Raw genomic sequence first — 15,265 nt, forward strand, 5'->3', positions numbered from 1 at the left:
AACTAAAGGTGGAATGGCAGAATACTTTTGCCCTTGCTGCTCTGTGCCCACTCATCCTGCCAGGGTCTCTGGTAAATGGTTTTCCTTCAAGTGGCTTGGAAGCTGCCTCATCACCTAATACCGAGAGCAAAGTGGACTATAAGCATCTTCACCCATCACAAGTTTGAAAACCAATAATCGGAGCAAGCACCGCTTTTTATAAATTGTGCTGGGTGAAAGCTGCTTAAAGAGCCATTTTATTCTTAAGTGAAAAGAAACCCTCCAGCTGAACATCAGGGATGGGGGTTGCAAAGAAATGGGATCTGGCTGCAGATTGAGCTCTGCTCCCACCTGCAAAGATATGCACAGCCTGAGGATCGAGGGGGGAAGCCAAACCACATTCCCACTTGGGTGTCTTTGTGGAGTGACAAGGCAGCCACCACATCTGTAGCTCTCCTGCTCGCAGCAGCTGCAGTGGAAGGCAGGGGCAGGGAAAGAATGACTCAGCCCAACGCCATTGAAACCAACTCATGATCTGGTCGATACTAGGCAGGCTCAGCTTTTTTGCTGACTCATTCCTGAATACTTCCAGTGGGCAGAAGGGGCTTCTGATGCTTCTGCTATTCCTCCAACATCATGGGGGTTTGGCTAATAATAATAATAATAATAATAATAATAATAATAATAATTTATTATTTATACCCCATTCATTCTGGGTGGCTTCCAACAAAATATTAAAATGCAGTAATGCATCAAACATTAAAAGCTTCCATAAACAGGGCTGCCTTCAGATGTCTTTTAAAGATAAGATAGCTGCTTATTTCATTCACATCTGGTGGGAGGGCATTCAACAGTGTGGGCGCCACTACCAAGAAGGCCCTCTGCCTGGTTCCCTGTAGCCTTGCTTCTCACAGTGAGGGAACCACCAGAAGGCCCTCGGTGCTGGATCTCAGTGTCTGGGCAGAACGATGGGGGTGGAGACGCTTCTTCAGATGTACTGGACCGAGGCCGTTTAGGGCTTTAAAGGTCAGCACCAACACTTTGAATTGTGCTCGGAAACGTACTGGGAGACAATGTAGGTCTTTCAAGACCAGTGTTATGTGGTCTTGGTGGCCGCTCTGCCTATCCAGGTTGTCTCTGTTTATTTGGTCATTTCTCCTTTCTTCTGTTATGTTTTATGCAAGACTATCTGCTTTGAAGTATTTATTCTTCCTCAAGTGCCTGGGTCAGTTTACCTGCTAAAATAGGATGGGGTTTTTTTCCAGCACTTTCTCCTTTTAAAAGTTTTTTTTTATTACATACTTTAATTTTTATTTATTAAATTTGTATGCCGCCCTTCATTCATAGATCTCAGAGCAGTCCACAACATAAAAATACAAGGTAAAAACACATTTTAAAAATTATAAATCAATACCCTCCCTCACTTCCCACAAACACATTTGAATTGGGCCCAGAAACTAACTGGCAGCCAGTGGGGGGGGGGGCAGGATTAGTGCAATATGCTCAAACCGTCTTGCCCCTGCGAGCAACCTGGCCACTGAATTTTGTGCCAGCTGAAGTTTCTGAACACTCATCAGAGGCAGCCCTATGTATAACACATTGGAGTAGTCTAACCTAGAGGCTACCAGAACATAGGCAACATAGGGGCACAATAGGGCCACCACCCCAAGCTGATGGAAGACACTCTGCGCCACTTTAAAACTCTTAAGCTGAGTGCTTACTGTGTGTTTTTTTAATTGTATAGAGGCTCATGTATATTACAGTAGAATTTTTACTCAACTATTGCTGCTAGATCGGAGAAAAATAATATACAGAGTGATTATATTTTCAAAATATGTTATGATTCTGTAACAGTCTGCTGTCCCGTGAAAGCTCAAGCGACAAAACCTGATAATCTTTATTTTTAATTTTTTTAAAGTAACTTATTTAACCTTTCCAGACACAACCTGCAAAATTTCTGATGCACTTGTACTCTGGGGGCAGAGCAAGATTGTTACTTTCCCTTGCACGCTGCTCAAAACATTTGGAGCGCTGCAATCTGGTTTGAAGATGAATTAACTGTGACACATCTGAAGCTCTCGTTGCCACCACACCATTACTTTCTGCACACATCTGCCGAGTCTGTGTTACTGCCTGGCTCTCACATTTATCTTCATCTGTTCCATATTCTACAACTCTGGTCATAATGCCAGAAACCATTTTCCAGCACTGTAAACATTTGTTAGCAGACAGAGGACTGGCAAGGCTACATGGCTATGTCGTAGCAGCTATTTCCAGAACAGGGTGCAGCTTTAAAAAAAAAACTTTTATTGTATACTCAACCAAGGCATAAATACCAATAATGAAACTGCTTCAATGGTACACCCCTAATTTCCACATTCAAGAGTAAAGGTTGTATCCAGTGCTGCTGTTCTGCACAACTCCCCTCTCTTCTTCTGCAGCCTGCCAAGCACTCTCAAAATATTCTCCAGAGGTTTGGGGAACCCTCTGGAGAAGATCGGGGGCACAGGGAGAGTAGAAGAGAGGAAAGTCCTTTTATACAAGCAGAACTCTGCTTGCACAGTATTGAGATACAGGTCAAAACCCAGACACTCAAAGAGAAAATAGTAAATTTAATCCTATAAAAAACTCAAGACCAATCCCATGAAGGTTTACCCCATGGGTAGGCAAACTAAGGCCTAGGGGCCGGATCCGTCCCAATCGCCTTCTAAATCCGGTCCGCAGACAGTCTGGGAATCAGCGTGTTTTTACATGAGTAGAATGTGTGCTTTTATTTAAAATGCATCTCTGGGTTATTTGTGGGGCATAGGAATTCTTTCATTCCCCCCCCAAAAAAATTACATATAGTCCGGCCCCCCACAAGGTCTGAGGGACAGTGGACTGGACCCGTGCTGAAAAAGTTTGCTGACCCCTGGTTTACTCAGATGCAAGTCTCAGTTTGTTAATGGGGCCTTACCCTAAGTAAAGCCATTTTTTGTCCACGTGTAATTTATTTAGTAGCATTATTCATGCTGCTTTCCTTATGCCTGAAGAGATCATTATTGTTCCTGGATGCCATTTATATGGTGTTCATTTCAGGAGGAGAATAAGCAGCAATGGGATGTGAATTCTACAGGGAAAATTATTTGAAGCTTATGCAAATATTCTAGCAACCAAAGACCAAAGGGAGCAAAATAATAAAAAAAAAATTGCTCACAAAAGCAAATATTTTAAAATAAACAAAATTCATTTTCAGATAATTTCGTCTATCACTATTTGGGTTTTTATTTTGTTTTGGCAGTTACCCCTTTAGTTATCACCGTGGAGGTGTCTGTCCTGCACTTTAACAAATTGTGACTTGGAGAGTAGAAAAGGCCAAGAACTGTGAATGGGTACTGTTCAATTTAATAGGAAAAAAGTGACTTCCCTTATGGAAAATGTGGAACCAGTTTGGACATAATAGCCAATAAAAGTGAGGGGAAACATTCCTACTTCAATGAAATGGATTTTGGAGGCAGCTAAAGTTATTTTTCTTCTTTTTGTTTTACTTCTGATTACTAAAAAATGTGGTGTGTTATAGCACCAGGAAGCCCTAGGCAGGACAGGGGCTGCACTGTGATCTTGAATTTAAGACATTGCAAGCCTGATACTAAACAGGATCTTAAGCTGGCTTTTACATGGGTCCTTTGTTTCTGGTCCTGTTCATACCCCAAACATGCCTTCAACTTTTCATTCCTGCTGAAAACACGGGGAGTGTTTTACAAGCTGCTGTCTAACAATGCTAACCCTCTACTTTCTGTGAACTTGAGTTGACTAGGTTCAGCTCCACACCATGAAGAGGGAAAAGAGTTACTTTCTAAAAAAAATCCAGGCTTGACAGATAATTGCACAGCAACATGCTTAGGGAGAGCACTGCAGTGCGTAAGGGAAAGTACCATATTTTTCACTCTATAAGACGCACCTAGTTTTAGAGGAGAACAAGAAAAATCTCTCCCTCTCTGCGCAGCGCCTCTCCAGCAAAGCAAAGTCAGAACAGCAAGAGGGATTGCTGCACAACGAAAGCAGCAATCCCTCTTGCTGTTCTGGCTTCTGGGATAGCTGCACAGCCTGCATTCGCTCCATAAGACGCACCCCTTAATTTTTAGGAGGGGAAAAGTGTGTCTTATAGAGTGAAAAATATGGTACGCATCTGTTCAGCCCCTGACAGGGCCAGACTGTGTTGATGCCAGTGGCGTAGCTAGCTGCTTGGGTGCCTGGTGCGGGGGCGTGTCCTGCAGCTGGGGGCGGGGTGAGCCTCTTTGCCGCCTTCCCCTCAGCTGTAGGGTGGCTGAGGGAGAGGCAGTAAGCAGACGCAAGTCCCACACTGCCGTTTCAGGCAGCGCAGAACTTGCAGGCGCCTAAGTCACCATGTCACTCCTAAAACGTTTCATGAGCCCAGTTTTATTTTATTTTTTAAAACTCATTTTTCACTGCCCACACCCCCTTCCTCCGCCACCGGTTGATGCACCTTGAGTTACTTTGTGGGAAGATACTGTGAACAGCAGCTTTGTAGTAACCATAGTGGGTCAGCTGTCAAAAGGACACACTTCAAAAAGCACCAGCGCACAAAAACAAACTCATTTACTACCACATGTTCACAAGTCACTTACCCAAAGCATACAATTTAAGCAGGGCAAGCTAGCTTAGGGGGGGAGGGGATATGTGGCATATTCCCCACCTCCTCTTGCATTTCCAGAATAAGAATGTCCTCTCCCATAAAAGCTTGTTTATGGAAATGATGAATCATACTTAAGTGTTCTGAAGCAGCACCTACATTTGTATGCATAAGGGAAGCAAATCAAAGAAAGGTCTGTTTCTCTGTGCTGACATCTCTTTCATCAGCCAGTTCCCCCAGCCCATCGGCAGCTCCTTCTTTCCTCCCATTTGGGAGGGAAGATTCTGGTTCCGGCACCAAGAACATCAACTGCCAGGAGCCAGAAGAGGCTACATTAAGCACCTCCACTTATCGAATATAATGCATACTTAGGTGTTCCAGTTCATATGGGGTTGAGTTTTAAGTTATTGTTGGATTCACAGGGCCACCCAGTAGTAAAACCAGTAGTAAAACTATGTGGCTCACAGTATCAAGAAGCGCTTCACTATATTACAATAATTTATATAGTAATACACCATTCCATGGGACGCGGGTGGTGCTGTGGTCTAAACCACAGAGCCTAGGGCTTGCTGATCAGAAGGTCGGCGGTTCGAATTCCCGCAATGGGGTGAGCTCCCGTTGCTCAGTCCCTGCTCCTGCCAACCTAGCAGTTTGAAATCACGTCAAAGTGCAAGTAGATAAATAGGTAAATGGCATTTCTGTGCGCTGTTCTGGTTCGCCAGAAGCGGCTTAGTCATGATGGCCACATGACCTGGAAGCTGTACGCTGGCTCCCTCAGCCAATAAAGCGAGATGAGCGCCGCAACCCCAGAGTCGGCCACGACTGGACCTAATGGTCAGGGGTCCCTTTACCTTTACCCCATTCCATACCCTTCCAACTCCCTGGCCAAGAGCAGCTTAGATCAGGGGCCCATGGGGGTCATTTAACCAGCCCACAAGTCGCCCCCGAACCGAGCCACGCTAAACGAGCACAGTGCGGCACAGGGACTCACTTCTGTGGCGCCGGAAATTGCATTGCTCAGATGCAGACGATGGAAATTGCAAGCACGCACGCAATCCAGCCCATGGAGGGATTCTGCTGGAGTGAACCGGTCCAGGCGAGGTAAACCTTGCCAATCCCTGGCTTAGATGTACGTTTCTCACAGGGCAAAACCCCCTTTCCCCACACCTCTCTTGAAATGAAGGGACTTTAAGGCGCAGCTGGTGGCACAGCAGAAAACCCTGCTGGAATGACCTGCCATGGTAAACTATGAAGTTAAACAAAGAGCAGAAAAGCATGGTGAATGATCAGTTGTTTAGAAATCATTTTACTGGATGCTTCATATGTTTGTATGAGATCAAAATAACGATAGGTGGAATATTGAGGCTTAAAAAAAACATTTTTGGGGGTGTGTGTAAAGCAGGTGTCAGGAACCTATGGCCCTCCAGATGTTGACTGAACTTTAAAACTCCCAGCAGCCTTGGCAAGTCTGACCAATGGCTAAGGAATGATGGGAGTTGTAGTTCAGCAACACCCGGAGCGTCAAAGGCTCCCCACACCTGGCTTTAAACAATTACAGTGGTGCCCCGCAAGACGAATGCCTCGCAAGATAGAAAACTCGCTAGACGAAAGAGTTTTCCGTTTTGGAGGTGCTTCGCAAAACGAATTTCCTATGGGCTTGCTTCGCAAGACGACAATGTCTTGCGAGTTCCTGCTGGTTTTTTCCCCTCCCCCCCTTTTTCTAAGCCGCTAAGCCGCTTATCAGCTGATCCGATCAGCAGATAAGCCGCTAATAGCGCTAATAGCGCTAATCCGCTAATCCGTCAATGGGCTTGCTTCGCAAGACGAAAAAACCGCTAGACGAAGAGAATCACAGAACGGATTCTTTTCGTCTTGCGAGGCACCACTGTATTTAACTTTTGGTGGTTATGAGTGCACAGACCACATACCGATCTCTGTCCAAGATGGATTTATATCTAATGCCAACAATTGAAAAAAGGAACCCTGGTGTGTTTATAGATCCTGGTTCTCTTAAAAGACTACTGCCATACAGAAGATTTGGGCTGGGGGCTGGGGCAGCAGGCCTTTTGTTTTGGCTTAAACGTTTGGCCAGCTAAAGCTGCAAAATATGAAATACATCCATTTCCTCTTGCCTCTTTTCCTTCTAACAATAGCCCAAGCGCTTCTGTAATAGAGAGATTGCTATTCAGAAAAGGAAAAGTGGCCTTGCTGTCCCTTCCTCCCCGTGCACTCATTATTTTCGGCCCTGCTTCCAAGCAAACGCGCGGCCTCTCAGTGGCCCGCTGAACAAAGCTCTTGGTGGATTATAAAGCCATAAGTGTGTGCGGCTGTTCTACATTGTTTTATTCAATGCCTGGTGCTCTTGTGACAGCCTCGCTCGCTCGCTGCCGCACATGAAAGAGCTGTCTGTGTCCCTGATTCCTCCAAACGGGGCCAGAGCCTGAAGCAGCTATGTGAAATCGCTCAGGTGCCTCGCTCCACTTCCTGATACTTCTCCGTCAGCAAAAGTATTTACCACTGCTTTCACTGTTCCACTTAGCTCTCAGTGTTTTCGCCAGCAAACCCTTTCTTTGCGCTCTCATTTAATGGTGTGCTCGGAATTGTAATTCAGAGATCACAGACCCCACTTTCAAATCTCAGTTTAGCTATACAGTGGTACCTCGAGTTACAGACGCTTCAGGTTACAGACTCCGCTAACCCAGAAATAGAACCTCAGGTTAAGAACTTTGCTTCAGGATGAGAACAGAAATTGTGCTCTGGCGGCATAGCAGCAGTGGGAGGCCCCATTAGATAAAGCGGTACCTCAGGTTAAGAACGGACCTCCAGAACGAATTAAGTTCTTAACCCAAGGTACCACTGTAGCTCCGTACTCTCCATATGATTGTAGACCCTCCAGGTGTCCCAGTTTTCCAGGGACAGTCCTAGATTTACAGAAACTGTCCCCAGTTTCTGATTAGATTTCGGACTGTCCTGCTTTTTCGCAGAACGTTCCTATTTCAATCAGAGGATTGTCCTGGCACCCACAAGGTCTGCCCCCACTCCGAAATTAGGCTTTAAAAAAGCATTATGTTGTAGACAATAAGGGCATTTTTCATGCTGAATTACGGTACATGCTACATGCAAATGTTTGCATTTAAATCCTGACAGCTGCTTTTGGAGCAGAGAGGAAGGCAACTTTCCCCCACTTTACTCTTCTTTCATTACAACTGCATCAAGCACTGCCCCTGTCCAACAACAAAGCAGGATTCTGGATGCATGCTTAACCTCACACAAAAAAAGTGTGGTTTTATTTGTGCAGGTTTGTGTGCAATGCCTTGCCTAATGGTCAGGGGTCCCTTTACCTTATACTGTAAATGTAGCAAGTGCTGGATAGCAGTCAACATGACCACGCTGCAAAGCAGGTGCTTTCACCTCTTTTTATAGCAGATATCAGCAGGCTAGGTTGCCTGTTGATATCTGCTATAGAAAGAGGTGAAAGAGTGAGTCAGGCTGTATTCCCGCACTTCCCGCTTCCCCCTGCCACTGAGACTCATTTGCGAACAAGAAAGACATCCGAAACGCTCTAGAACAGGAATGGGAAACCTGTGTAGCCCTCCATCCCTGTCCATTATCTATACTGGCTGGAGCTGATGGGATTTGGAGTCCAGCAACAGAGGCTTCAGCTGAGCTATCTCTTAAGCACCTTAGCTGCTTGTGTCTCAGCTTGAAAGATTGTGTGCCTGCATGTTTGCATGTCCACATCACTGACTGGGCAAAAGTTCAGAAAGTTCAGAAACCATGAAGCCCTCCAAACAGATGCTGACTTGTGTTCTGCACAGACCACAACAAGGCAGGCCTAATAGACACGACCATTTTTGCATAAACAGGTGCCCATAATTTAATTTCACACTGTCTGTTTTGATGCCCGAAGTTCTTCAATCAAATTTTATGCATGCCAACGCCAACTTATGCTGGTTTAGCCATCAACATTTCCCCTTAAAAATAGCATCAATTTGATGCTTCCCGGAAAATCCATCAAAGGACCCTCAACACTCCACAGCTCACAAGGAAAACTGAAAGGGCAGAAATTTCAAAGAGCCAAGCTGGTTTATAAACTCCAATTCTCAAATAACTGTTTGGAGACCAGAATATTTGCCCTCTCCCACTCTCTAAGGCAAAACACTTGCAGAACCACATCTGGTAAACATTATCTGAGAAAGGCTAGAGAACTTTGATCTCAGAAGGACCTTCTTGACTTGCCTATAAATGCCAGGTCACCTTTCTACTCATTAGAAAATGAACAAGAACGGTTAAAAGTCTGAATATTTCAACTAACCCCATTGAGAGATCATTACACAATCAAGACAGCGCTCATTAAAGGGGAAAATAATAATAATAATATGTGTTTAATGTAGGCATGAAAGGGAGGACAACAAAGTCTAATTAAATGTTAAATTCAATGATTAAGCACCTCAAAAAGAGATCTTTCCCACCCTAAGAACGTGATCTTAATAAATTGAGAGTTCAACCCCTCAGTTTATTTAACGCTAAGCATTTGCTCAATCCATACTAAACTACAACCATCACAAACACAACAACACTGTATGTTAATCTCCAGGTTAAAAATGGTGAACTCAAGATAGCATTAGGCCACAAGGAATAATTTATTGCCTGTATAATTTGTCCTTGCTTTAGTACAATATTTCATTAAAGACCTATTCAGAAGCGGCTCTGCATAAACCAAGTCGGTTTCAATTGCTCATGTAAGAGCTGGCTTAACTTCAGGAAAAAAATAAAAACTTTTGACCTTTGTAAACACATCTGAGCCTCCCTTCCCCTCGCCCCTCCTTCTCTTCCTTTTGGCAACGAATTTCCAGTGCAGCTATATAAGAATATTTGAACAGTCATTCTTTGTAAGGTGCCATCTAAGCTTTTAGTGTTTCTAACAGTTATCGTAGCTCTATGCATCACACTGGAAATAGTGTGCAGATTTTTATTTTTTAAAGGCTGTGAAATAATTTACAGGGATTAATCAAATCACTTCCAAAAAAAGGGGGGGGGGGAAGCTTGATTAATCCCAGCAGGGGAGATCTACCTTCATGTATGAACCTGCCTCGAAGGAGGGGGGGATTTTCAGTAGCAGCCAGCAGATCATTTGAGTTTGCTCAAGCTTGATCTGCACTTTATCTGAATTTGAATGTTTCCGATACTTATGGAGCATACAGCTGATGAACATAGGCTTGACTTCTGAAGTTCTGTAATGATTTACAGCATCTGATCAAAAGCCTGGACTTAGTCCAAGAACGACTGATGATGGTTCAACATTAGGTTTCTATTTCTGAAATCAAGGATGTGAATAAATGGCTCTGTTGCAATAGGAACTTGACATTTTTCAGGGCAGGATACAGTTCTATGGTTATTGCACTTCTTGCTCTCAAAGAAAAAAGCCTCTCTAAATATTAGAGAAGTACAGAATAATAATAACTAGAAAGATGGGAGTGTTTTTTTTTTAAAAATGGGATCACTGGAAATTTGATTCAGCTTGCAATTTAAAAGCAAACTTACAGAATTTGCACTTCCAATACAATATGCAAACCAAAACACAGCTATCCTTCAAAATCCACACTTCCCCAAATTTTGTAGCACAGATCTCCAGCTAAGAAATGTGCAAGAACCTGCATATACTAGGATGAAAAGTGCATATAAATGTATTTATTACTGAAAATAAATATCCCAAACCACATTGTATTAGGCAAAATTGCTTTGTAAAACTGATTATTAGGAAAAGTTGAATTCAGCATGTATATATTAGGAGATAATATGTTTACTTATGCCTATTCATATGCTTAATTTGAAGTTTTTGATCTTTGCAAAAGAAAAAAGGAGTGCAGTTGTTCTGCTCTTCAGTGAAAAATGCTATATCACAAAGCAGGCAGTATCTCATGAATTTCAGCATCTCAAGGGCAGCAGAAGACCAATTTGCGTTTGATCTTGATGGTAGTTCTTGAGCAAATACTACCCTTTGTGAGACAATAACCGGACTGGCCTTCTAAGCACTCCCTATTTCATGACCCTTCTTTAAAATTATAATATTTGTATTATAAGACAGAGCTCTATACACACCAGCACGTTGGGCAAAAAAAATTAGTAGCTCAATTCATTCAGGCAATTGAGTTATGCGGTGGAAATTTCCAGGTCAAAAGTTGCATCAGCTGCTGAACATTTGATACTGATACAAATGAATTTAAATATTTTACCTGCTTAATATATTTCTCATGTAAGTATTTGATTTTGGGTGCTGAGAACTTCCAGCACTTCACATAGCTCCCACCAACACAATTAAAAATACAAACACAATAAAATACACAAAGCCCTTACAATACTGTTAAGCGCTCCCAGCCATAGAGTTGCGAGTACCATTGTCAGGTTGCTGAACAACAACATGCAGAGCTCAGTGAAGTGGGAGGCCAAGCAACCAGAAGAGTCTTGGAGGTGTACTTGCCTGGAGGCAGAGGCAGAATCTGAAGTCAGGTCCAGTCCTAGGGCTGAGCGAATGGCAATCCCAGACAGTACAGGGGTCAGGGAATCTAATGACCATGGGATCAGGGCTCAAGACTAGCAGGAAACAGCAAGCTAGGGCCAGGAACTTACAACTGTAATTACCAGCACCTGACTGCTGCTGGAAGCTCTGCTTGAGAAGGCTGAAGCCAGCTGGTTTTCATCAGTGTCCTCTCTCCTCTGTGTCCTTGAAGGCTGATCAGCTGCAGGTGGAGTTGCTCCACCTTCTCCCCCATTCAGGCTGCTGTTCAGCAGGATACACTGAACCCACAGACACCTAGCACACACCTTGGGTGAATGAATGAACTTTATTTGCATCAGCTATTGGCCATAGCAACAAATGAACACTCCAGCTAAAAACCTTGTAACCTTTGCTGTCATCTGCTCCTCTTGGTCTGCCACGAGAAAAGATACTGTGGTAGAGGTTGGGCGACCCTGAATGGACAATAAAAGAGGGGTGGTAATTTCATTCCTCAACTCTTTATAAAGAGTGCAAGCCAGAAGGGCATGCGTCACTGATTCAGTGCTGCCATCTCCACAGGGACATAAGTGTTTTTCGTGTGGATCTGTTGGAATCGTCCCTCAAGTACAGCCGAGGGCAAGACATTCAATCTTGCGAGGGTAAAAGCGCGTCTCTATTTTGGAATTGCTAGGTTACGCAGATAGGGTGCCAGAGAATCGAAATGGGAAGGCGGAAAATAGTCATACCATGGACAAAATTTCCTTCTTGTGGCCAACTTGTTCTGATGCTTGATATCATTTAGGCGCTGGCCTTGGGTTTGGTTCTCCTGAAATGAAGGTCTTCGGAGGCCAAGGACCATAATGTAAGAATTACACACACACACACACACACACACACACACACACACACACACACACACATTCTTATACAGGCTGGGCATAAGATGGAAGGCTCACAGTATTAACTCACCAAATTAGAAGCTTTCCCCCCATTCTAGATGGAGCTTTGGATTTTGCACAGAGAGCAAAGCAAGCTACCGGGTCATTTCCATCCCATTTCCAAGAACCGGCAGTCCTTTTTGCTTTGTTTCACCCTCAGACACCTTGATGACATCTCCTTTACTCAGGGGAGAGAGTAAGAAAGACACACTCCTATCCAGAAGAACCATTAGCTCCTATGGCAACAAATCAGCTGTAATGGGCCATTTTTTTTAGTGAGGCAGAGGCCAACTCTCCCAGCAAATAGGAACATACCAAGCTATTTACTTAACAAAAGAAGCCAGCCTGCCCATCTTTTTTCCTTTTTTAAGAGGCAATCCTCCTCTTACACATACTCTGAATGCACACAGCTATAAAAGTACAAGGCTGGAAGGGACCCTAAAACTCAATTTAAGTCTCATTAGAACAGATTCCCTTAGAAATTAAGTTCAAAGAGTTAACATTACGTACGCTCATAGTTTTTGGCATGTCTGTTGGGATTCCTTCCCACCAAATCCCAGCTGCACTCTCTTACTGAGCAGCGCTAGTCACAAATTGCTTTGAAATAGGCTTTGGTTTCAAAAATGGCACCCAAGACCGGCTCAAAGCTTCTATGTGCAGCACTAGATTCAGTGCATGCACACGAAAGCTTATACCAAGAACAAACTTAGTTGGTCTCTAAGGTGCTACTGGACAATTTTTTTATTTTTACATATATTTCGTGTGCAGTACTAGTTGCCCTGTTCTTTGGATAGGTACTGGGTAAGTATCATGAATGAGGGACCCTGTGGCCCTTCAGATGTTGCTGTACTACAGTTCCTATCAGCCCTGATAAGTAGTCATAGGAGTTGGAGTCCAACAAGGGCCACACATTCCCCATCCCTGGTACATGAGGAGCACGACTGGTGCAGGATTTACCGCATTATCTCACCCACTAATTATACTCTTTCTACTAATGAATGTAAAGGGAACAAACTGTTACTACCTCTTCTTAACCAGAAAATCAAATCACTGTGGGACGGTAGAGCTTATCTGTGTTTGCTTTGTTTATACCAACCTCTTACAAATTAGTGAAAGGTCATGCCCGTTTTAACAAAGCTGGCAAACTTAGCATCCCAAGACTGCAGTCCCCCACCCCCCAACCATTGTGTTTTACTGATATATCTTACTGATGACTGTGTTCTGTTTATTACAAAGTTGTCACTTGTTCCTCTTGCATGGCTATTGCTCTCCCTACAGCAAACTGAATACAGTGGACGCTCGGGCTGTGAACGTGATCTGTGCGTGAAGCACGTTCGCAACCCGCAGCACCGTGTCTGCGCACGCGCGGGTTGCGATTTAGCGCTTCTGCACATGCACAAGTGCCGAAACCTGGACGTAACCCGTTCCAGAGTTTCCAGGTTCAGCGCGGTGCACAACCCGAAATCATGCAACTCGAAGCATCTGTAACCCGAGGTATGACTGTATATTCAATTTCATGTAATAGACATTACAAGCAGTGCTATTTTTCTAGAAAAAGAATGCCATGAACGCCTCCCTTGTTCTCTTAGAATGGCAATGGTGCCCACCTGAGAGGTGCCGGAACTGAGTTCCAGCAAGTTCCGGCTGAAAAAAGGCCCCAATTACAAGACTCAGAAATCTTTACGGAATTAAAGACATTGAATTCTGTCTAAATACACACACACACACACACACACACACACACACACACACACACACAGCCCTATTCCCTTTTGACTATTCAAGGGCACATGTGTTAGATATACAGCAATGATGATCTACTGAAAGAATGCCATCTATAAAGCCCCCGCAGTTAAGTCAGTGGAGGGGAGGGCGAAGCCAATGTTGACTAAAGAGGCATCTGCTTTTCTCTCTGCATAGAACTTGCTGCTAAATCTCCTGGGGATCCGAGTTGAATGACATCCAAGGACAGAAACGATCACTGTCAGAGTTAATGGCTATGCATCTGCAATTTAAAAAGAGGGAAAAAACGAGGTTCTGCAGTGCACAGCCCTGGAAGGTTACAAAAAAAAAAAAGGTCTGTTGTTTAAAATATTTATTTGTGCCTTAACGACGCCCTCTGTGCCTAATCCAATTAGTAAAAGAAGACGAGGCTGTATCATTAAAGATGATCTCATTAAAAAAAGGACGCTAGTAGGAAGCTTACTTGCATATAAGGCGGCTGTAAATCTAAGCTCCAGTATAGCCTGACTTGCAATGGTGTTTGCTCAGCACATTTTCGTAAGCTCTGATGGAAAGCCAGCGTTCCCAAGGTCCAAATTAATAAAGCAGATGAAGTCATGCATTCCGGATGCTGCATGAAAAAGAGGGGAGGGAGAGGCGGAGAGGCGAAAGAGAGAGAAGATTCAGTGTCCTAATAAAATTATACAATTTTCCATCAAAAACTCAATACGTGAAAACAGCCCAACAAAATATTTATGGGCTACCTTGGAATATCGTCCGGACTAAGCTATAGCAGAGGGTGCTGGGAAAGATCCACAGTCTTCAGAGGATTTCAGATTTAAAAGCTTTCCAGACAAAAGCAATACTGTAGAGGATTTCAATTTTTTTAGTGCTTTACTAGCAATAGCTCTGATCCAGGGAGGGATAGCCTTATTGCTTGTGCAGGAGGATAGACAAGATTTGTGCTTCGGGGCTGGGGACAGAGCTTAAGAACACATTTTTAAGAGGTGCGACGAGAGGTCAATGGCGCAATTTACGAAGTCCTAAGTTTCTTGAGTGTTCAAAGCCCTTTGCACACATTTATGCAACAATCCTTACAACGGCCGTCTAAAATAGGCCAGTCTTCCTATTTCAGAGAGGGGGTAAAGCCAGGAGAATAGAGCCTTGCTTAAAAGCCACCTAGCAAGTTTGTGACTGGCGTTAAGAGTTGACGTGGGTGTGACTTGGATCATGCAATGACACTATTCCAGCTTCCGAGCATCTGCATAGCTGGACGATTACACGCTTCAGTACTACAACCCTGCAGAGTCCTGAAAAGGTAAAAATATATACATTAAAACATCTCTGAAATTAGGACATAGACGAGAGCTGAGGGAAGCCGAGACTCACCAGCGTCACAACAGGCACTAGCCAATATATGCCTATGACAACTGCACAGCCACATTCCATATAAAGACTCCCTGCCGTGATGGATGTCATCATACCTGGTGGAAG

General features: G+C 43.8%; 1 protein-coding gene across 1 annotated transcript in view; it reads right to left on the reverse strand.

The window, feature by feature from the left end:
- ECRG4 (ECRG4 augurin precursor) overlaps nt 1-15,265 on the reverse strand; it is a 39,846-nt gene extending 24,581 nt beyond the window's left edge. Inside the window, exons 1-2 of the mRNA XM_081198625.1 lie at nt 15,161-15,265; nt 14,256-14,402 (exon numbers count right to left, since the gene is read on the reverse strand). Of these exons, the coding sequence (XP_081054751.1) occupies nt 14,256-14,402; nt 15,161-15,253 (240 nt within the window). The 5' untranslated portion in view covers nt 15,254-15,265. The remainder of the gene's footprint in view (nt 1-14,255; nt 14,403-15,160) is intronic.

Source organism: Podarcis bocagei (genome assembly GCF_964188305.1).
Source record: "Podarcis bocagei genome assembly, chromosome: 6".
Classification (NCBI taxonomy): Eukaryota; Metazoa; Chordata; class Lepidosauria; order Squamata; family Lacertidae; genus Podarcis; species Podarcis bocagei.